This window comes from Eucyclogobius newberryi, unplaced genomic scaffold (assembly GCF_026437365.1).
Source record: "Eucyclogobius newberryi isolate DKJ021-1_F unplaced genomic scaffold, fEucNew1.0.hap1 SCAF_377, whole genome shotgun sequence".
In the NCBI taxonomy this organism is placed as follows: domain Eukaryota; kingdom Metazoa; phylum Chordata; class Actinopteri; order Gobiiformes; family Gobiidae; genus Eucyclogobius; species Eucyclogobius newberryi.
In genome coordinates this window covers 34,368-58,651 of record NW_027316031.1, presented here as the reverse complement: position 1 = coordinate 58,651, position 24,284 = coordinate 34,368, and the positions used below count along the sequence as shown (strand labels likewise).

General features: G+C 50.4%; 1 protein-coding gene across 1 annotated transcript; it reads left to right on the top strand.

The window, feature by feature from the left end:
* Window positions 1–848: 848 nt before the first annotated feature.
* LOC140376655 (uncharacterized) lies at window positions 849–12,048 on the top strand (the record flags this gene model as incomplete). Its single annotated transcript, XM_072462133.1, has 3 exons — window positions 849–1,063; window positions 4,885–5,077; window positions 11,769–12,048. Coding segments are annotated over 3 exons (666 nt in total), but the record flags the coding sequence as incomplete, so codon positions are not given.
* Window positions 12,049–24,284: the final 12,236 nt, after the last annotated feature.

The following is a 24,284-nucleotide window of genomic DNA, read 5'->3' as shown; positions in this document are numbered from 1 at the left end:
GCTCCCTCATCGAGCTCCCTCATCGAGCTCCCTCATCGAGCTCCCTCATCGAGCTCCCTCATCGAGCTCTCTCATCGAGCTCCCTCATCGAGCTCTCTCATCGAGCTCCCTCATCGAGCTCCCTCATCGAGCTCTCATCGAGCTCCCTCATCGAGCTCCCTCATCGAGCTCTCATCGAGCTCCCTCATCGAGCTCCCTCATCGAGCTCCCTCATCGAGCTCTCTCATCGAGCTCCCTCATCGAGCTCTCTCATCGAGCTCCCTCATCGAGCTCCCTCATCGAGCTCTCATCGAGCTCCCTCATCGAGCTCCCTCATCGAGCTCTCATCGAGCTCCCTCATCGAGCTCCCTCATCGAGCTCCCTCATCGAGCTCTCTCATCGAGCTCCCTCATCGAGCTCTCTCATCGAGCTCCCTCATCGAGCTCCCTCATCGAGCTCCCTCATCGAGCTCTCATCGAGCTCTCTCATCGAGCTCCCTCATCGAGCTCCCTCATCGAGCTCTCATCGAGCTCCCTCATCGAGCTCCCTCATCGAGCTCTCATCGAGCTCCCTCATCGAGCTCCCTCATCGAGCTCTCATCGAGCTCCCTCATCGAGCTCCCTCATCGAGCTCCCTCATCGAGCTCTCTCATCGAGCTCCCTCATCGAGCTCTCTCATCGAGCTCTCTCATCGATCTCATCATGACTTCTCAATAAACATTCTTTCGTATTTCATTGTTGTGGCGTGGTCTTTGCTAGTGAAATGTTTTTTCTTTGTGACCTTTTTACTTTAATCACAAAGTCACTAAAAACAGTTATTTAGAATAAAACAAACCACTCATAAACTAACCCCTCTTTGATTGGCCACAGCTGTCTGGCCCCGCCCTCCTGCCCTGTGTGGATTCGCTGGAGCAGCCGTACCCGCCTTTCACCGCCGAGCCCTACTACAGCGAGGCCCCACCCCCGCTTCACAAACCAGCCAATCCGAGGCTCTACGTCGGTCGCCACGGATATGAGCTGCAGAGTTACATCACACCGCCAACCTATAACCCCGCCCACAGCACCCCTGACCTCTGCGACCCCAGGTAAGCCCTGCCCACACAACGACCTTTGAAAACTCAGATAAGCTCCGCCTATACGACCTCTGCAACCCCAGGTTCGTCCAACCACATGCACGTTTCCCTGGTTAGCCCCGCCCTCACAGATGTATTGGGTGGATCACTTTTAACCTCTGTGGGTCCCTTTTAAACCTGGTGGGTCCCTTTTAAACCTGGTGGATCCATTTTAAACCTGGTGGGTCCCTTTTAAACATGGTAGATCCCTTTTAAACCTGGTGGATCCCTTTTAAACATGGTGGATCCCTTTTAAACCTGGTGGGTCCCTTTTAAACCTGGTGGGTCCCTTTTAAACATGGTGGATCCATTTTAAACCTGGTGGATCCATTTTAAACCTGGTGGATCCCTTTTAAACCTGGTGGGTCCCTTTTAAACCTGGTGGGTCCCTTTTAAACCTGGTGGGTCCCTTTTAAACCTGGTGGGTCCCTTTTAAACATGGTGGATCCCTTTTAAACCTGGTGGGTCCCTTTTAAACATGGTGGATCCCTTTTAAACCTGGTGGATCCCTTTTAAACCTGGTGGATCCCTTTTAAACCTGGTGGGTCCCTTTTAAACATGGTGGGTCCCTTTTAAACCTGGTGGGTCCCTTTTAAACCTGGTGGGTCCCTTTTAAACATGGTGGGTCCCTTTTAAACATGGTGGGTCCCTTTTAAACCTGGTGGGTCCCTTTTAAACATGGTGGATCCATTTTAAACCTGGTGGATCCATTTTAAACCTGGTGGGTCCCTTTTAAACATGGTGGATCCCTTTTAAACATGGTGGATCCCTTTTAAACCTGGTGGATCCATTTTAAACCTGGTGGGTCCCTTTTAAACCTGGTGGATCCCTTTTAAACCTGGTGGATCCCTTTTAAACCTGGTGGGTCCCTTTTAAACATGGTGGATCCCTTTTAAACCTGGTGGGTCCCTTTTAAACATGGTGGATCCCTTTTAAACCTGGTGGATCCCTTTTAAACCTGGTAGATCCATTTTAAACCTGGTGGGTCCCTTTTTAAACCTGGTGGATCCCTTTTAAAACTAGTGGATCCCTTTTAAACCTGGTGGGTCCCTTTTAAACCTGGTGGGTCCCTTTTAAACATGGTGGATCCATTTTAAACCTGGTGGATCCATTTTAAACCTGGTGGGTCCCTTTTAAACATGGTGGATCCATTTTAAACCTGGTGGATCCCTTTTAAACCTGGTGGATCCCTTTTAAACCTGGTGGGTCCCTTTTAAACCTGGTGGATCCCTTTTAAACCTGGTGGGTCCCTTTTAAACCTGGTGGGTCCCTTTTAAACCTGGTGGATCCCTTTTAAACCTGGTGGGTCCCTTTTAAACATGGTGGATCCCTTTTAAACCTGGTGGGTCCCTTTTAAACATGGTGGATCCCTTTTAAACCTGGTGGATCCCTTTTAAACCTGGTGGATCCATTTTAAACCTGGTGGGTCCCTTTTAAACCTGGTGGATCCCTTTTAAACATGGTGGATCCCTTTTAAACATGGTGGATCCCTTTTAAACCTGGTGGATCCATTTTAAACCTGGTGGATCCCTTTTAAACCTGGTGGATCCCTTTTAAACCTGGTGGATCCATTTTAAACCTGGTGGGTCCCTTTTAAACCTGGTGGGTCCCTTTTAAACCTGGTGGGTCCCTTTTTAAACCTGGTGGATCCCTTTTAAACATGGTGGGTCCCTTTTAAACCTGGTGGGTCCCTTTTAAACCTGGTGGGTCCCTTTTAAACATGGTGGATCCATTTTAAACCTGGTGGATCCATTTTAAACCTGGTGGATCCATTTTAAACCTGGTGGGTCCCTTTTAAACCTGGTGGATCCATTTTAAACCTGGTGGGTCCCTTTTAAACATGGTGGATCCCTTTTAAACATGGTGGATCACTTTTAAACCTGGTGGATCACTTTTAAACCTGGTGGATCCATTTTAAACTTGGTGGGTCCCTTTTAAACCTGGTGGATCCCTTTTAAACCTGGTGGATCCCTTTTAAACCTGGTGGGTCCCTTTTAAACATGGTGGATCCCTTTTAAACCTGGTGGGTCCCTTTTAAACATGGTGGATCCCTTTTAAACCTGGTGGATCCCTTTTAAACCTGGTAGATCCATTTTAAACCTAGTGGGTCCCTTTTTAAACCTGGTGGATCCCTTTTAAACATAGTGGATCCCTTTTAAACCTGGTGGGTCCCTTTTAAACCTGGTGGGTCCCTTTTAAACATGGTGGATCCATTTTAAACATGGTGGATCCATTTTAAACCTGGTGGGTCCCTTTTAAACATGGTGGATCCATTTTAAACCTGGTGGATCCCTTTTAAACCTGGTGGATCCCTTTTAAACATGGTGGATCCCTTTTAAACCTGGTGGGTCCCTTTTAAACCTGGTGGATCCCTTTTAAACCTGGTGGGTCCCTTTTAAACATGGTGGATCCCTTTTAAACCTGGTGGGTCCCTTTTAAACATGGTGGATCCCTTTTAAACCTGGTGGATCCCAGGATCCATTTTAAACCTGGTGGATCCCTTTTAAACGGGGGAGGATCACACGCTCAGAACTGGACCTGGTTTTATTTGAGTGACATCAGTGTTTATGTTTTCATGCCCTTTAAAGCCACGTCCAGGGGAGGCTTCAGGGGTCGAGTCTTGGACCCCTGATTTTTAGCATTTATATAAAGGATCTCCCTGATGTTGAAGTAATGGTTTAGTCCTGGTTTAGTCCTGGTTTAGTCCTGGTTTAGTCCTGGTTTAGTCCTGGTTTAGTCCTGGTTTAGACCTGGTTTAGACCTGGTTTAGTCCTGGTTTAGACCTGGTTTAGACCTGGTTTAGACCTGGTTTAGACCTGGTTTAGTCCTGGTTTAGTCCTGGTTTAGTCCTGGTTTATTCCTGGTTTAGACCTGGTTTAGACCTGGTTTAGACCTGGTTTAGTCCTGGTTTAGTCCTGGTTTAGACCTGGTTTAGACCTGGTTTAGACCTGGTTTAGACCTGGTTTAGTCCTGGTTTAGTCCTGGTTTAGACCTGGTTTAGACCTGGTTTAGACCTGGTTTAGTCCTGGTTTAGTCCTGGTTTAGTCCTGGTTTAGACCTGGTTTAGACCTGGTTTAGACCTGGTTTAGTCCTGGTTTAGTCCTGGTTTAGTCCTGGTTTAGTCCTGGTTTAGACCTGGTTTAGACCTGGTTTAGACCTGGTTTAGTCCTGGTTTAGTCCTGGTTTAGTCCTGGTTTAGTCCTGGTTTGGACCTGGTTTAGACCTGGTTTAGTCCTGGTTTAGACCTGGTTTAGTCCTGGTTTAGTCCTGGTTTAGTCCTGGTTTAGTCCTGGTTTGGACCTGGTTTAGACCTGGTTTAGTCCTGGTTTAGTCCTGGTTTAGTCCTGGTTTAGACCTGGTTTAGTCCTGGTTTAGTCCTGGTTTAGACCTGGTTTAGACCTGGTTTAGACCTGGTTTAGTCCTGGTTTAGTCCTGGTTTAGTCCTGGTTTAGTCCTGGTTTAGACCTGGTTTAGACCTGGTTTAGACCTGGTTTAGTCCTGGTTTAGTCCTGGTTTAGTCCTGGTTTAGTCCTGGTTTAGTCCTGGTTTGGACCTGGTTTAGACCTGGTTTAGTCCTGGTTTAGTCCTGGTTTAGACCTGGTTTAGACCTGGTTTAGTCCTGGTTTAGTCCTGGTTTAGTCCTGGTTTAGTCCTGGTTTAGTCCTGGTTTGGACCTGGTTTAGACCTGGTTTAGTCCTGGTTTGGACCTGGTTTAGTCCTGGTTTAGTCCTGGTTTGGACCTGGTTTAGACCTGGTTTAGTCCTGGTTTGGTTCTTAGTCTCTGTGTGTTCCAGAATGATGACTCCGGTCTTGGGTTCGTCCTCTTCCTCGGCTCCTCTCTCCTCTTCTGCGACCTACGACCCCCAGGCCAAGGCCACGCCTCCTTCCTGGAACCACTGTTACCACAGCGACTACCCCTGTCGTTACCCGAGCAACGGCCCCGGCTCTCCCACCGCGCTGCAGACCATAATAACCACCACCACTAAGGTCTGTACACGCCCTCTGAGCTCACTGAACCCCGCCCTCTGAGCTCACTGAACCCCGCCCTCTGAGCTCACTGAACCCCGCCCTCTGAGCTCACTAAACCCCGCCCTCTGAGCTGACTAAAGCCCCGCCCTCTGTTAACCCTGTATTGGACCTTTAGGCTGGTTTATTTGTGGAGCACAAAGTGCTTCAAACAAACACATTAAAACAGGCCCAACATAACGTCAAACATCCATCCATCCATCTTCTGCCGCTTTATCCGGGGCCGGGTCGCGGGGGCAGCAGTCTGAGCAGGGACTCCCAGACTTCCATCTCCCCAGACACTTCCTCTGACTCCTCCGGGGGGATCCCGAGGCGTTCCCAGGCCAGCCGAGAGACATAGTCTCTCCAGCGTGTCCTGGGTCTTCCCCGGGGCCTCTTCCCGGTGGGACATGCCTGAAACACCTCCCGAGGGAGGCGCCCAGGAGGCATCCGGAACAGATGCCCGAGCCACCTCAGCTGGAGGAGCAGCAGCTCTACTCCGAGCTCCCCCCGTGTGGCCGAGCTCCTCACCTTATCTCTAAGGGAGCGCCCAGCCACACGGCGGAGGACACCCTCCGACCCCCGACCACACCCTCCGACCCCTGACTGCGCCTAGAAATTCTGTCCATAAAAACTATGAACAGAACCGGTGACAAAGGGCAGCCCTGACGGAGTCCAACATGCACTGGGAACAGGTCTGACTTACTGCCGGCAATGCGAACACAGCTCCTGCTCCGGTCATACAGGGACCGGACAGCCCTGAGCAAAGGGCCCCGGACCCCGAACTCCCGGAGCACCCCCCAAAGGACACCCCGAGGGACACGGTCGAAAGCCTTCTCCAGATCCACAAAGCACATGTGGACTGGTTGGGCAAACTCCCATGAGCCCTCGAGCACCCGATGGAGGGTATAGAGCTGGTCCAGTGTTCCACGACCGGGACGAAAACCACTCTGCTCCTCCTGAATCCGAGGTTCGACTATCGGTCGGATTCTCCTCTCCAGTACCTTGGAATAGACCTTACCCGGGAGGCTGAGGAGTGTGATCCCTCTGTAGTTGGAACACACCCTCCGGTCCCCCTTCTTGAACAGAGGGACCACCACCCCGGTCTGCCAGTCCAGAGGCACGGTCCCCGAACGCCACGCGATGTTGCAGAGACGTGTCAACCAAGACAGTCCTACAACATCCAGATACTTTAGGTACTCAGGGCGGATCTCATCCACCCCCGGAGCCCTGCCACCGAGGAGTTTGCGAACAACCTCAGTGACTTCAGCTTGGGTGATGGAAGAGCCAGCCTCTGAGTCCCCGGTCTCTACTTCCTCTTCGGAAGACGTGACTGAGGGATTAAGGAGATCCTCAAAGTATTCCTTCCACCGTCCGACGACATCCCCAGTCGAGGTCAGCAGGCCTCCACCCGCACCGTAAACGGTGTTGGTGAGACACTGCTTCCCCCTCCTGAGGCGCCGGACGGTTTGCCAGAATTTCTTTGGTGCCGACCGATAGTCCTCCTCCATGGCCTCCCCGAACTCCTCCCAGGCCCAGGTTTTTGCCTCTGCGACAGCACGAGCCGCGGCTCGCTTGGCCTGCCGATACCCCTCGATGACCTCCGGAGACCTACAAGCCAGAGTGGCCTGATAGGCCTCCTTCTTCAGTCTGACGGCATCCCTTACTTCCGGTGTCCACCACCGGGTTCGGGGGTTGCCGCCACGACAGGCACCGGAGACCTTGCGACCACAGCTCCGCGCAGCCGCATCAACAATGGAGGCGGAGAACATGGTCCACTCGGACTCAATGTCCCCAACCTCCCCCGGGACATGGGAGAAGCTCTCCCGGAGGTGCGAGTTGAATACCCTACTGACAGAGGGCTCCACATGACGTTCCCAACAGACCCTCACAATGCGCTTGGGCCTGCCAAGTCTGTCCGGCTTCCTCCTCCGCCAGCGGATCCAACTCACCACCAGGTGGTGATCGGTTGACAACTCTGCCCCTCTCTTCACCCGAGTGTCCAAGACACGCGGCCGGAGGTCAGATGACACGACAACAAAGTCGATCATTGACCTCCGGCCTGTGTCCTGGTGCCACCTGCACTGATGGACACCCTTGTGCTTGAACATGGTGTTCGTTATGGACAATCCGTGGCTAGCACAGAAGTCCAATAACTGAACACCGCTCGGGTTCAGATCGGGGAAGCCGTTCTTCCCGATCACCCCTCCCCAGGTGTCACTGTCATTGCCCACGTGGGCGTTGAAGTCCCCCAGTAGAACAACGGAGTCCCCGGTCGGTGCACTGTCCAGTACCCCTCCCAAGGACTCCAAGAAGGCCGGGTACTCTGCACTGCTGTTCGGCCCGTAGGCCGCCACAACAGTGAGAGACCTGTCCCCCACGTGGCGGCTGAGCTGAGGGGCTATCAGCAAGCCCACACCAGCCCGCCGCCTCTCCCCGCGGGCAACACCAGAGAAGTGGAGCGTCCAGCCCCTCTCGAGGAGATGGGCTCCAGAGCCCAAACTGTGCGTGGAGGTGAGGCCGACTATATCTAGTCGGTATCGCTCAACCTCCTGCACAAGCTCAGGCTCTTTCCCCCAGCGAGGTGACATTCCATGTCCCCAGAGTTAGTCTCTGTGTCTGGAGATCGGGTCGCCGAGGCCCCTGCCGTCGACTGCCGCCCAGATCTCTCTGCACCGGCCCCTTATGGATCCTCCTGCGGGTGGTGGGCCCACGGGAGGGCGGCCCCACGTCGGTCTTTCGGGCTGTGCCCGGCCGGGCCCCGTGGGGTAAGACCCGGCCACCAGGCGCTCGCCATGGAGCACCCATCCCAGGCCTGGCTCCAGGATGGGGCCCCGGTGACGCCGATCCGGGCGACGTAAACTGCCTTGTTCGTGTTGTCATCATAGGGGGCTTCTGAACCGATCTTTGTCTGACCCGTCACCTAGGACCTGTTTGCCTTGGGAGACCCGACCAGGGGCATGAAGCCCCCGACAACATAGCTCCCGGGATCATTCGGGCCTTCAAACCCCTCCACCACGTTAAGGTGTCGGTTCAAGGAGAGTCAAACATAAAACATAAAACAATACTAAATATAATAAATACAGATCTTTTTTACAGCAGTAAAAGTTTAGACTTTTGCACATGTGCAGCAGGTGAAAGACTGAGTCCATGTTCATGCAGCAGCAACTCATGAGCTGATCTCAGTGTCACATGACTCATGACTCGTCACATGACTCATGACTCGTCACATGACTCATGACTCGTCACATGACTCATGACTCGTCACATGACTCATGACTCGTCACATGACTCATGACTCGTCACATGACTCATGACTCGTCACATGACTCATGACGTGTCACATGACTCATGACGTGTCACATGACGTGTCACATGACTCACGACGTGTCACATGACGTGTCACATGACTCATGACATGTCACATGACTCATGACGTGTCACGTGACTCATGACGTGTCACATGACTCATGACGTGTCACATGACGTGTCACATGACTCACGACGTGTCACATGACGTGTCACATGACTCATGACTCGTCACATGACTCATGACATGTCACATGACTCATGACGTGTCACATGACTCATGACGTGTCACATGACTCATGACTCGTCACATGACTCATGACATGTCACATGACTCATGACGTGTCACATGACTCATGACATGTCACATGACTCATGACGTGTCACATGACTCATGACTTGTCACATGACTCATGACGTGTCACATGACTCATGACTCGTCACATGACTCATGACATGTCACATGACTCATGACGTGTCACATGACTCATGACTCGTCACATGACTCATGACGTGTCACATGACTCATGACGTGTCACATGACTCATGACTCGTCACATGACTCATGACTCGTCACATGACTCATGACTCGTCACATGACTCATGACTCGTCACATGACTCATGACTCGTCACATGACTCATGACTCGTCACATGACTCATGACGTGTCACATGACTCATGACGTGTCACATGACTCATGACTCGTCACATGACTCATGACGTGTCACATGACTCATGACTCGTCACATGACTCATGACTCGTCACATGACTCATGACTCGTCACATGACTCATGACTCGTCACATGACTCATGACGTGTCACATGACTCATGACTCGTCACATGACTCATGACTCATCACATGACTCATGACGTGTCACATGACTCATGACTCGTCACATGACTCATGACTCGTCACATGACTCATGACGTGTCACATGACTCATGACTCGTCACATGACTCATGACGTGTCACATGACTCATGACTCGTCACATGACTCATGACTCGTCACATGACTCATGACTCGTCACATGACTCATGACTCGTCACATGACTCATGACGTGTCACATGACTCATGACTCGTCACATGACTCATGACGTGTCACATGACTCATGACTCGTCACATGACTCATGACTCGTCACATGACTCATGACTCGTCACATGACTCATGACTCGTCACATGACTCATGACTCGTCACATGACTCATGACTCGTCACATGACTCATGACGTGTCACATGACTCATGACTCGTCACATGACTCATGACGTGTCACATGACTCATGACTCGTCACATGACTCATGACGTGTCACATGACTCATGACTCGTCACATGACTCATGACTCATCACATGACTCATGACTCGTCACATGACTCATGACTCGTCACATGACTCATGACTCGTCACATGACTCATGACGTGTCACATGACTCATGACGTGTCACATGACTCATGACTCGTCACATGACTCATGACGTGTCACATGACTCATGACTCGTCACATGACTCATGACTCGTCACATGACTCATGACTCGTCACATGACTCATGACTCGTCACATGACTCATGACGTGTCACATGACTCATGACTCGTCACATGACTCATGACTCGTCACATGACTCATGACGTGTCACATGACTCATGACGTGTCACATGACGTGTCACATGACTCATGACGTGTCACATGACTCATGACTTGTCACATGACTCATGACGTGTCACATGACTCATGACGTGTCACATGACGTGTCACATGACTCATGACGTGTCACATGACGTGTCACATGACTCACGACGTGTCACATGACGTGTCACATGACTCATGACTCGTCACATGACTCATGACATGTCACATGACTCATGACGTGTCACATGACTCATGACATGTCACATGACTCATGACGTGTCACATGACTCATGACTCGTCACATGACTCATGACTCGTCACATGACTCATGACGTGTCACATGACTCATGACGTGTCACATGACGTGTCACATGACTCACGACGTGTCACATGACGTGTCACATGACTCATGACATGTCACATGACTCATGACATGTCACATGACTCATGACATGTCACATGACTCATGACGTGTCACATGACTCATGACGTGTCACATGACGTGTCACATGACTCACGACGTGTCACATGACGTGTCACATGACTCATGACATGTCACATGACTCATGACATGTCACATGACTCATGACATGTCACATCACTCATGACGTGTCACATGACTCATGACTTGTCACATGACTCATGACGTGTCACATCACTCATGACGTGTCACATGACTCATGACGTGACTCAGATGATGTAATTGTGTTTGTCACACTCTGATCTGTGTTTTTACCTGTGGATCTGATCTGTCCAGGTTTTTAGAGGATGTTCTCCTCACAGATTATCACAGAAGATTCTTGTTGTTAGCTCCACATTAGCTCCACATTAGCTCCACATTAGCTCCACATTAGCTCCACATTAGCTCCACATTAGCTCCACAGTAGCTCCACATTAGCTCCACATTAGCTTCACATTAGCTCAACATTAGCTCCACATTAGCTCCACATTAGCTCCACAGTAGCTCCACATTAGCTTCACATTAGCTCCACATTAGCTCCACATTAGCTTCACATTAGCTCCACATTAGCTCCACATTAGCTCCACATTAGCTCCACATTAGCTCCACATTAGCTTCACATTAGCTTCACATTAGCTCCATCTCCTTTCTTTTCTTCCACGAGTTTCCCAAAACCACACGTCTCGTTCCTCGCTCAGACCTCTGCTGTAAAGTGCTGTAAAGTGCTGTAAAGTGCTGTAAAGTGCTGTAAAGTGCTGTAAAGTGCTGTAAAGTGCTGTAAAGTGCTGTAAAGTGCTGTAAAGTGCCGGTCCATGTTTAGTCCTGACTCTGACACCAGCAGGAGGCCTGTGGCACCAGCAGACATTTAAACCAGTGAAGGAGGCCTCCTGCCAGTGCCGGCGGCCTCCTGCCGGTGCCGGCGGCCTCCTGCTGGTGCCGGGCCTCCTGCCGGTGCCGGGCCTCCTGCTGGTGCCGGCGGCCTCCTGCTGGTGCCGGCGGCCTCCTGCCGGTGCCGGCGGCCTCCTGCTGGTGCCGGGCCTCCTGCCGGTGCCGGGCCTCCTGCTGGTGCCGGCGGCCTCCTGCTGGTGCCGGCGGCCTCCTGCCGGTGCCGGCGGCCTCCTTCTGGTGCCGGGCCTCCTGTTGGTGCCGGGCCTCCTGTTGGTGCCGGGCCTCCTGTTGGTGCCGGGCCTCCTGTTGGTGCCGGGCCTCCTTCACTGGTTTAAATGTCTTTAGTGTGAGAGTTACTGACAGTTCCGCTCTTGTCCTGCAGGTGTCATACCAGCCGTGTCCCAAACCCGCCTTGTCGCCCTTCACTTCCTGCGTCCCGCCTCCAAAACCCGGCCTCGGTTCCTTATTGGACGAGAGCGGCGCAGGCCCCTCCTACTCCGCTGAGGTCAAACTGAGCGACGAATCCGGAGTCATCAAGTCGCTGTCGTTTCCCGGCGACGTGCTTCCCGCCAAAACAGAGCGGGACGCCTACGACTATCGCTATGGCTACGGCGGGGCCTATCGCTACGACGACTACTGACCACGACCACCAGACTGACCACGACCACCAGACTGACCACGACCACCAGACTGACCACGACGACTACTGACCACGACCACCAGACTGACCACCAGACTGACCACGACCACCAGACTGACCACCAGACTGACCACGACCACCAGACTGACCACGACCACCAGACTGACCACGACCACCAGACTGACCACGACGACTACTGACCACGACCACCAGACTGACCACCAGACTGACCACGACGACTACTGACCACGACCACCAGACTGACCACCAGACTGACCACGACGACTACTGACCATGACCACCAGACTGACCATGACCACCAGACTGACCACGACGACTACTGACCACGACCACCAGACTGACCACCAGACTGACCACGACCACCAGACTGACCACCAGACTGACCACGACGACTACTGACCATGACCACCAGACTGACCATGACCACCAGACTGACCACGACGACTACTGACCATGACCACCAGACTGACCACGACCACCAGACTGACCACGACGACTACTGACCACGACCACCAGACTGACCACCAGACTGACCACGACCACCAGACTGACCACGACGACTACTGACCACGACCACCAGACTGACCACCAGACTGACCACGACGACTACTGACCACGACCACCAGACTGACCACCAGACTGACCACGACCACCAGACTGACCACGACCACCAGACTGACCACGACCACCAGACTGACCACGACGACTACTGACCACGACCACCAGACTGACCACCAGACTGACCACGACGACTACTGACCACGACCACCAGACTGACCACCAGACTGACCACGACGACTACTGACCACGACCACCAGACTGACCACCAGACTGACCACGACCACCAGACTGACCACGACCACCAGACTGACCACGACCACCAGACTGACCACGACGACTACTGACCACGACCACCAGACTGACCACCAGACTGACCACGACGACTACTGACCACGACCACCAGACTGACCACCAGACTGACCACGACCACCAGACTGACCACGACCACCAGACTGACCACGACCACCAGACTGACCACGACGACTACTGACCATGACCACCAGACTGACCATGACCACCAGACTGACCACGACCACCAGACTGACCACGACCACCAGACTGACCACGACGACTACTGACCACGACCACCAGACTGACCACCAGACTGACCACGACCACCAGACTGACCACGACCACCAGACTGACCACGACAGAATGAAACTGACATTAAGTGTCCAGCAGCCGAGAGTCAAATATGAAAATATAAGTAAAAATGTAAAAGTATTTCACAGATTCTTTAGAGAAGTTTTCCATATTGTCCTGGTCCTGGTCCTGGTCCTGGTCCTGGTCCTGGTCCTGGTCCTGGTCCTGGTCCTGGTCCTGGTCCTGGTCCAGGTCCTGGTTCTGGTCCAGGTCCTGGTTCTGGTCCTGGTCCTGGTCCTGGTCCAGGTCCTGGTCCTGGTCCTGGTCCTGGTCCTGGTCCAGGTCCTGGTCCTGGTCCTGGTCCTGGTCCTGGTCCTGGTCCTGGTCCAGGTCCTGGTCCTGGTCCTGCCCCTGGTCCTGGTCCAGGTTCTGGTTCTGGTTCAGGTTCAGGTTCAGGTTCTGGTTCTGGTTCTGGTCCTGGTCCTGGTCCTGGTCCTGGTCCTGGTCCAGGTCCTGGTCCTGGTCCTGGTTCAGGTTCAGGTTCTGGTTCTGGTTCTGGTTCTGGTCCTGGTCCTGGTCCTGGTTCAGGTTCTGGTTCTGGTTCTGGTTCTGGTCCAGGTCCTGGTTCTGGTTCTGGTCCTGGTCCTGGTCCAGGTCCAGGTCCAGGTCCAGGTCCTGGTCCTGGTCCTGGTCCTGGTCCTGGTCCAGGTCCTGGTCCTGGTCCTGGTCCTGGTCCTGGTCCAGGTCCTGGTCCTGGTTCAGGTTCTGGTTCTGGTTCTGGTTCTGGTCCAGGTCCTGGTCCTGGTCCTGGTCCTGGTCCTGGTCCTGGTCCTGGTCCTGGTCCTGGTCCAGGTCCTGGTCCTGGTCCTGCCCCTGGTCCTGGTCCAGGTTCTGGTTCTGGTTCAGGTTCAGGTTCAGGTTCTGGTTCTGGTTCTGGTCCTGGTCCTGGTCTTGGTCCTGGTCCTGGTCCAGGTCCTGGTCCTGGTCCTGGTCCTGGTCCAGGTCCTGGTCCTGGTCCTGGTCCTGGTCCTGGTCCTGGTCCAGGTCCTGGTTCTGGTTCAGGTTCTGGTTCTGGTTCTGGTCCTGGTCCTGGTCCTGGTCTTGGTCCAGGTCCTGGTCCTGGTCCTGGTCCTGGTCCTGGTCCTGGTCCAGGTCCTGGTCCTGCCCCTGGTCCTGGTCCTGGTCCAGGTTCTGGTTCTGGTCCAGGTCCTGGTTCAGGTTCTGGTTCTGGTTCTGGTCCAGGTCCTGGTTCTGGTCCAGGTCCTGGTTCAGGTTCTGGTTCTGGTTCTGGTTCTGGTCCAGGTCCTGGTTCTGGTTCTGGTCCTGGTCCTGGTCCTGGTCCTGGTCCTGGTCCAGGTCCAGGTCCAGGTCCTGGTCCTGGTCCTGGTTCTGGTTCTGGTTCTGGTCCTGGTCCTGGTCCTGGTCCAGGTCCAGGTCCTGGTCCTGGTCCTGGTTCTGGTTCTGGTCCTGGTCCTGGTCCTGGTCCTGGTTCTGGTTCAGGTTCTGGTTCTGGTCCTGGTTCTGGTTCTGGTTCAGGTTCAGGTTCAGGTTCTGGTTCTGGTTCTGGTCCTGGTCCTGGTCTTGGTCCTGGTCCTGGTCCAGGTCCTGGTCCTGGTCCTGGTCCTGGTCCAGGTCCTGGTCCTGGTCCTGGTCCTGGTCCTGGTCCTGGTCCTGGTCCAGGTCCTGGTTCTGGTTCAGGTTCTGGTTCTGGTTCTGGTCCTGGTCCTGGTCCTGGTCTTGGTCCAGGTCCTGGTCCTGGTCCTGGTCCTGGTCCTGGTCCTGGTCCAGGTCCTGGTCCTGCCCCTGGTCCTGGTCCTGGTCCAGGTTCTGGTTCTGGTCCAGGTCCTGGTTCAGGTTCTGGTTCTGGTTCTGGTCCAGGTCCTGGTTCTGGTCCAGGTCCTGTTCAGGTTCTGGTTCTGGTTCTGGTTCTGGTCCAGGTCCTGGTTCTGGTTCTGGTCCTGGTCCTGGTCCTGGTCCAGGTCCAGGTCCTGGTCCTGGTCCTGGTTCTGGTTCTGGTCCTGGTCCTGGTCCTGGTTCTGGTTCAGGTTCTGGTTCTTCTAAAATGTTTTTAGATCAAAACTCAACATTTCAAAATGTTTTCTGAACAAATGATTTAGTGTTTATTTATTTATTTAAATATGAAATTGAAATGTCTAAATATGAGTCTTGGAAACTTCTGATTTCAGTTTTGGGAAAATCACAATAAAGTTTTGATTTGGTTTAAAATGATTAAATGTGAATAAAATGTGTTTGATGTAAAAAAAACAAAAAACTCCAGTTTGTGACAAAAGCTTTAATAAAAATGTGCAGCAGATGTTTGGCTTTTATTGTGGCGGTGCAGCAGGTTTTATTTTGAAGGGGACAGGAAGTTGTGCTCTTTGATCTTCCTCAGGTTAATTTACATATTCACAGACGAAGAAGAAAAGTCACATCCTGAACTTTAACGAAGGTCTGAGATGAGCAGCGGCTCCACGTCGAGAGCGGCGGGTCAGATCACGTCACATGATCATGTGATGTGATCACGTCACGTGATGACGTGATCACGTCACGTCATCACGTGATCACGTCATGTGATCCTGCTGAGAACAGCTTTAGTCCAGGGGAAGTGACCGACTTGACCATGAATCCTCTGAAGTCTGCTCTTGATGCTGCAGCTCTGTTAAAACAGAAGGTCATTAGGTCAAAGCGCCTCCTCCTGGTACAACCAAGAACTGCGCTCACATAAACAAAGGGTCCAGAGCTCAATCTTGGTTCTGTTGGACCTCAGTGCATGAATATCACATGAAGCTACTGTTTTAAGCCTGATTTGACATGCTCCTCCATCTCAGATTAAACTCTTTTCAGTGAAATTAATCCTGTGACAAGAGTTTGAATTCAGACGAGAAGAAATGCTGAAAATTATGTTTCAGTGAAAGTGAAAGTGCATCAGCTTTGATCACAGTGAGTCCAGTCGTGTCTGTGGGATCTAGAGTCTGTAGGATCTAGAGTCTGTAGGATCTAGAGTCTGTAGGATCTAGAGTCTGTAGGATCTAGAGTCTGCAGGATCTAGAGTCTGTAGGATCTAGAGTCTGCAGGATCTAGAGTCTGCAGGATCTAGAGTCTGTAGGATCTAGAGTCTGTAGGATCTAGAGTCTGCAGGATCTAGAGTCTGTAGGATCTAGAGTCTGCAGGATCTAGAGTCTGCAGGATCTAGAGTCTGCAGGATCTAGAGTCTGTAGGATCTAGAGTCTGTTGGATCTAGAGTCTGCAGGATCTAGAGTCTTTGGGATCTAGAGTCTGTGGGATCTATGTCGTGTCTGTAGGATCTAGAGTCTGTAGGATCTAGAGTCTGTAGGATCTAGAGTCTGCAGGATCTAGAGTCTGTAGGATCTAGAGTCTGTAGGATCTAGAGTCTGTAGGATCTAGAGTCTGCAGGATCTAGAGTCTGTAGGATCTAGAGTCTGCAGGATCTAGAGTCTGCAGGATCTAGAGTCTGTAGGATCTAGAGTCTGTAGGATCTAGAGTCTGCAGGATCTAGAGTCTGTAGGATCTAGAGTCTGCAGGATCTAGAGTCTGCAGGATCTAGAGTCTGCAGGATCTAGAGTCTGTTGGATCTAGAGTCTGCAGGATCTAGAGTCTTTGGGATCTAGAGTCTGTGGGATCTATGTCGTGTCTGTAGGATCTAGAGTCTGTAGGATCTAGAGTCTGTAGGATCTAGAGTCTGCAGGATCTAGAGTCTGTAGGATCTAGAGTCTGCAGGATCTAGAGTATGTAGGATCTAGAGTCTGTAGGATCTAGAGTCTGCAGGATCTAGAGTCTGTAGGATCTAGAGTCTGTAGGATCTAGAGTCTGTAGGATCTAGAGTCTGCAGGATCTAGAGTCTTTGGGATCTATGTCGTGTCTGTAGGATCTAGAGTCTGTAGGATCTAGAGTCTGTAGGATCTAGAGTCTGTAGGATCTAGAGTCTGCAGGATCTAGAGTCTGTAGGATCTAGAGTCTGCAGGATCTAGAGTCTGTAGGATCTAGAGTCTGTAGGATCTAGAGTCTGCAGGATCTAGAGTCTGTAGGATCTAGAGTCTGTAGGATCTAGAGTCTGCAGGATCTAGAGTCTGTAGGATCTAGAGTCTGCAGGATCTAGAGTCTGCAGGATCTAGAGTCTGCAGGATCTAGAGTCTGTAGGATCTAGAGTCTGTAGGATCTAGAGTCTGCAGGATCTAGAGTCTTTGGGATCTAGAGTCTGTGGGATCTATGTCGTGTCTGTAGGATCTAGAGTCTGTAGGATCTAGAGTCTGTAGGATCTAGAGTCTGCAGGATCTAGAGTATGTAGGATCTAGAGTCTGTAGGATCTAGAGTCTGCAGGATCTAGAGTCTGTAGGATCTAGAGTCTGTAGGATCTAGAGTCTGTAGGATCTAGAGTCTGCAGGATCTAGAGTCTTTGGGATCTATGTCGTGTCTGTAGGATCTAGAGTCTGTAGGATCTAGAGTCTGTAGGATCTAGAGTCTGTAGGATCTAGAGTCTGCAGGATCTAGAGTCTGTAGGATCTAGAGTCTGCAGGATCTAGAGTCTGTAGGATCTAGAGTCTGTAGGATCTAGAGTCTGCAGGATCTAGAGTCTGTAGGATCTAGAGTCTGTAGGATCTAGAGTCTGCAGGATCTAGAGTCTTTGGGATCTAGAGTCTGTGGGATCTATGTCGTGTCTGTAGGATCTAGAGTCTGTAGGATCTAGAGTCTGCAGGATCTAGAGTCTGTAGGATCTAGAGTCTTTGGGATCTAGAGTCTGTAGGATCTAGAGTCTGTAGGATCTAGAGTCTGTAGGATCTAGAGTCTGCAGGATCTAGAGTCTGTAGGATCTAGAGTCTGCAGGATCTAGAGTCTGCAGGATCTAGAGTCTGCAGGATCTAGAGTCTTTGGGATCTAGAGTCTGTGGGATCTATGTCGTGTCTGTAGGATCTAGAGTCTGTAGGATCTAGAGTCTGTAGGATCTAGAGTCTGTAGGATCTAGAGTCTTTGGGATCTAGAGTCTGTGGGATCTAGAGTCTTTGGGATCTAGAGTCTGTGGGATCTATGTCGTGTCTGTAGGATCTAGAGTCTGTAGGATCTAGAGTCTGTAGGATCTAGAGTCTGCAGGATCTAGAGTCTGCAGGATCTAGAGTCTGCAGGATCTAGAGTCTGTAGGATCTAGAGTCTGTAGGATCTAGAGTCTGTAGGATCTAGAGTCTGCAGGATCTAGAGTCTTTGGGATCTAGAGTCTGTGGGATCTATGTCGTGTCTGTAGGATCTAGAGTCTGTAGGATCTAGAGTCTGTAGGATCTAGCGTCTGTAGGATCTAGAGTCTTTGGGATCTAGAGTCTGTGGGATCTATGTCGTGTCTGTAGGATCTAGAGTCTGTAGGATCTAGAGTCTGTAGGATCTAGAGTCTGCAGGATCTAGAGTCTGTAGGATCTAGAGTCTTTGGGATCTAGAGTCTGTGGGATCTATGTCGTGTCTGTAGGATCTAGAGTCTGCAGGATCTAGAGTCTGCGGGATCTAGAGTCTGTAGGATCTAGAGTCTGTAGGATCTAGAGTCTGTAGGATCTAGAGTCTGCAGGATCTAGAGTCTGTAGGATCTAGAGTCTGTAGGATCTAGAGTATGCAGGATCTAGAGTCTGTAGGATCTAGAGTCTGTAGGATCTAGAGTCTGTAGGATCTAGAGTCTGCAGGATCTAGAGTCTTTGGGATCTAGAGTCTGTGGGATCTATGTCGTGTCTGTAGGATCTAGAGTCTGTAGGATCTAGAGTCTGTAGGATCTAGAGTCTGCAGGATCTAGAGTCTGTAGGATCTAGAGTCTGTAGGATCTAGAGTCTGCAGGATCTAGAGTCTGTAGGATCTAGAGTCTGTAGGATCTAGAGTCTGCAGGATCTAGAGTCTGTAGGATCTAGAGTCTGTAGGATCTAGAGTCTGCAGGATCTAGAGTCTTTGGGATCTAGAGTCTGTGGGATCTATGTCGTGTCTGTAGGATCTAGAGTCTGTAGGATCTAGAGTCTGTAGGATCTAGAGTCTGCAGGATCTAGAGTCTGTAGGATCTAGAGTCTGTAGGATCTAGAGTCTGCAGGATCTAGAGTCTGTAGGATCTAGAGTCTGTAGGATCTAGAGTCTGCAGGATCTAGAGTCTGCAGGATCTAGAGTCTGTAGGATCTAGAGTCTGCAGGATCTAGAGTCTTTGGGATCTAGAGTCTGTGGGATCTATGTCGTGTCTGTAGGATCTAGAGTCCGTAGGATCTAGAGTCTGTAGGATCTAGAGTCTGTAGGATCCAGAGTCTTTGGGATCTAGAGTCTGTGGGATCTAGAGTCTTTGGGATCTAGAGTCTGTGGGATCTATGTCGTGTCTGTAGGATCTAGAGTCTGTAGGATCTAGAGTCTGTAGGATCTAGAGTCTGTAGGATCTAGTCTGCAGGATCTAGAGTCTGTAGGATCTAGAGTCTGCAGGATCTAGAGTCTGTAGGATCTAGAGTCTGTAGGATCTAGAGTCTGCAGGATCTAGAGTCTTTGGGATCTAGAGTCTGTGGGATCTATGTCGTGTCTGTAGGATCTAGAGTCTGTAGGATCTAGAGTCTGTAGGATCTAGAGTCTGTAGGATCTAGAGTCTTTGGGATCTAGAGTCTGTGGGATCTATGTCGTGTCTGTAGGATCTAGAGTCTGTAGGATCTAGAGTCTGTGGGATCTAGAGTCTGTAGGATCTAGAGTCTGTAGGATCTAGAGTCTGTAGGATCTAGAGTCTGCAGGATCTAGAGTCTGTAGGATCTAGAGTCTTTGGGATCTAGAGTCTGTGAGATCTATGTCGTGTCTGTAGGATCTAGAGTCTGTAGGATCTAGAGTCTGTGGGATCTAGAGTCTGTGGGATCTAGAGTCTGTAGGATCTAGAGTCTGCAGGATCTAGAGTCTGTAGGATCTAGAGTCTGCAGGATCTAGAGTCTGTAGGATCTAGAGTCTGTAGGATCTAGAGTCTGCAGGATCTAGAGTCTGTAGGATCTAGAGTCTTTTGGGATCTAGAGTCTGTGGGATCTAGAGTCTGCAGGATCTAGAGTCTGTAGGATCTAGAGTCTGTAGGATCTAGAGTCTGCAGGATCTAGAGTCTGCAGGATCTAGAGTCTGTAGGATCTAGAGTCTGTAGGATCTAGAGTCTGCAGGATCTAGAGTCTTTGGGATCTAGAGTCTGTGGGATCTATGTCGTGTCTGTAGGATCTAGAGTCTGTAGGATCTAGAGTCTGTGGGATCTAGAGTCTGTAGGATCTAGAGTCTGTAGGATCTATGGTCTGCAGGATCTAGAGTCTGTAGGATCTAGAATCTGTAGGATCTTAGAGTCTGCAGGATCTAGAGTCTGCAGGATCTAGAGTCTGTAGGATCTAGGGTCAGCAGGATCTAGAGTCTGTAGGATCTAGGGTCAGCAGGATCTAGAGTCTTTAGGATCTAGAGTCTGTAGGATGTAGAGTCTTTAGGATCTAGAGTCTGTAGGATATAGAGTCCGTAGGAGCTAGAGTCTGCAGGATCTAGAGTCTGCGGGATCTAGAGTCTGTAGGATCTAGAGTCTGCAGGATCTAGGGTCTGCGGGATCTAGAGTCTTTAAAATCTAGAGTCTGTGGGATCTAGAGTCTTTAAAATCTAGAGTCTGCGGGATCTAGAGTCTGCAGGATCTAGAGTCTGTAGGATTTAGAGTCTGTGGGATCTAGAGTCTTTAAAATCTAGAGTCTGCGGGATCTAGAGTCTGTAGGATCTAGAGTCTGTAGGATCTAGAGTCTGTAGGATCTAGAGTCTGTAGGATCTAGAGTCTGCAGGATCTAGAGTCTTTGGGATCTAGAGTCTGTGGGATCTATGTCGTGTCTGTAGGATCTAGAGTCTGTAGGATCTAGAGTCTGTAGGATCTAGAGTCTGCAGGATCTAGAGTCTGCAGGATCTAGAGTCTGTAGGATCTAGAGTCTGCGGGATCTAGAGTCTTTGGGATCTTGAGTCTGTGGGATCTATGTCGTGTCTGTAGGATCTAGAGTCTGTAGGATCTAGAGTCTGTAGGATCTAGAGTCTGTAGGATCTAGAGTCTGCAGGATCTAGAGTCTGTAGGATCTAGAGTCTTTGGGATCTAGAGTCTGTAGGATCTAGAGTCTGTAGGATCTAGAGTCTGCAGGATCTAGAGTCTGTAGGATCTAGAGTCTGCAGGATCTAGAGTCTGTAGGATCTAGAGTCTGTAGGATCTAGAGTCTGCAGGATCTAGAGTCTGTAGGATCTAGAGTCTGCAGGATCTAGAGTCTGTAGGATCTAGAGTCTGTAGGATCTAGAGTCTGCAGGATCTAGAGTCTTTGGGATCTAGAGTCTGTGGGATCTATGTCGTGTCTGTAGGATCTAGAGTCTGTAGGATCTAGAGTCTGTAGGATCTAGAGTCTTTGGGATCTAGAGTCTGTGGGATCTAGAGTCTTTGGATCTAGAGTCTGTGGGATCTATGTCGTGTCTGTAGGATCTAGAGTCTGTAGGATCTAGAGTCTGTAGGATCTAGAGTCTGCAGGATCTAGAGTCTGTAGGATCTAGAGTCTGCAGGATCTAGAGTCTGTAGGATCTAGAGTCTGTAGGATCTAGAGTCTGTAGGATCTAGAGTCTGTAGGATCTAGAGTCTGCAGGATCTAGAGTCTTTGGGATCTAGAGTCTGTGGGATCTATGTCGTGTCTGTAGGATCTAGAGTCTGTAGGATCTAGAGCCTGTAGGATCTAGAGTCTGTGGGATCTAGAGTCTGTAGGATCTAGAGTCTGTAGGATCTAGAGTCTGTAGGATCTAGAGTCTGCAGGATCTAGAGTCTGTAGGATCTAGAGTCTTTGGGATCTAGAGTCTGTGGGATCTATGTCGTGTCTGTAGGATCTAGAGTCTGTAGGATCTAGAGTCTGTGGGATCTAGAGTCTGTAGGATCTAGAGTCTGTAGGATCTAGAGTCTGCAGGATCTAGAGTCTGTAGGATCTAGAGTCTGCAGGATCTAGAGTCTGTAGGATCTAGAGTCTGTAGGATCTAGAGTCTGCAGGATCTAGAGTCTGTAGGATCTAGTCTGCAGGATCTAGAGTCCGTAGGATCTAGAGTCTGTAGGATCTAGAGTCTGTAGGATCCAGAGTCTTTGGGATCTAGAGTCTGTGGGATCTAGAGTCTTTGGGATCTAGAGTCTGTGGGATCTATGTCGTGTCTGTAGGATCTAGAGTCTGTAGGATCTAGAGTCTGTAGGATCTAGAGTCTGTAGGATCTAGTCTGCAGGATCTAGAGTCTGTAGGATCTAGAGTCTGCAGGATCTAGAGTCTGTAGGATCTAGAGTCTGTAGGATCTAGAGTCTGCAGGATCTAGAGTCTTTGGGATCTAGAGTCTGTGGGATCTATGTCGTGTCTGTAGGATCTAGAGTCTGTAGGATCTAGAGTCTGTAGGATCTAGAGTCTGTAGGATCTAGAGTCTTTGGGATCTAGAGTCTGTGGGATCTATGTCGTGTCTGTAGGATCTAGAGTCTGTAGGATCTAGAGTCTGTGGGATCTAGAGTCTGTAGGATCTAGAGTCTGTAGGATCTAGAGTCTGTAGGATCTAGAGTCTGCAGGATCTAGAGTCTGTAGGATCTAGAGTCTTTGGGATCTAGAGTCTGTGAGATCTATGTCGTGTCTGTAGGATCTAGAGTCTGTAGGATCTAGAGTCTGTGGGATCTAGAGTCTGTGGGATCTAGAGTCTGTAGGATCTAGAGTCTGCAGGATCTAGAGTCTGTAGGATCTAGAGTCTGCAGGATCTAGAGTCTGTAGGATCTAGAGTCTGTAGGATCTAGAGTCTGCAGGATCTAGAGTCTGTAGGATCTAGAGTCTTTTGGGATCTAGAGTCTGTGGGATCTAGAGTCTGCAGGATCTAGAGTCTGTAGGATCTAGAGTCTGTAGGATCTAGAGTCTGCAGGATCTAGAGTCTGCAGGATCTAGAGTCTGTAGGATCTAGAGTCTGTAGGATCTAGAGTCTGCAGGATCTAGAGTCTTTGGGATCTAGAGTCTGTGGGATCTATGTCGTGTCTGTAGGATCTAGAGTCTGTAGGATCTAGAGTCTGTGGGATCTAGAGTCTGTAGGATCTAGAGTCTGTAGGATCTATGGTCTGCAGGATCTAGAGTCTGTAGGATCTAGAATCTGTAGGATCTTAGAGTCTGCAGGATCTAGAGTCTGCAGGATCTAGAGTCTGTAGGATCTAGGGTCAGCAGGATCTAGAGTCTGTAGGATCTAGGGTCAGCAGGATCTAGAGTCTTTAGGATCTAGAGTCTGTAGGATGTAGAGTCTTTAGGATCTAGAGTCTGTAGGATATAGAGTCCGTAGGAGCTAGAGTCTGCAGGATCTAGAGTCTGCGGGATCTAGAGTCTGTAGGATCTAGAGTCTGCAGGATCTAGGGTCTGCGGGATCTAGAGTCTTTAAAATCTAGAGTCTGTGGGATCTAGAGTCTTTAAAATCTAGAGTCTGCGGGATCTAGAGTCTGCAGGATCTAGAGTCTGTAGGATTTAGAGTCTGTGGGATCTAGAGTCTTTAAAATCTAGAGTCTGCGGGATCTAGAGTCTGTAGGATCTAGAGTCTGTAGGATCTAGAGTCTGTAGGATCTAGAGTCTGTAGGATCTAGAGTCTGCAGGATCTAGAGTCTTTGGGATCTAGAGTCTGTGGGATCTATGTCGTGTCTGTAGGATCTAGAGTCTGTAGGATCTAGAGTCTGTAGGATCTAGAGTCTGTAGGATCTAGAGTCTGCAGGATCTAGAGTCTGTAGGATCTAGAGTCTTTGGGATCTAGAGTCTGTAGGATCTAGAGTCTGTAGGATCTAGAGTCTGCAGGATCTAGAGTCTGTAGGATCTAGAGTCTGCAGGATCTAGAGTCTGTAGGATCTAGAGTCTGTAGGATCTAGAGTCTGCAGGATCTAGAGTCTGTAGGATCTAGAGTCTGCAGGATCTAGAGTCTGTAGGATCTAGAGTCTGTAGGATCTAGAGTCTGCAGGATCTAGAGTCTTTGGGATCTAGAGTCTGTGGGATCTATGTCGTGTCTGTAGGATCTAGAGTCTGTAGGATCTAGAGTCTGTAGGATCTAGAGTCTTTGGGATCTAGAGTCTGTGGGATCTAG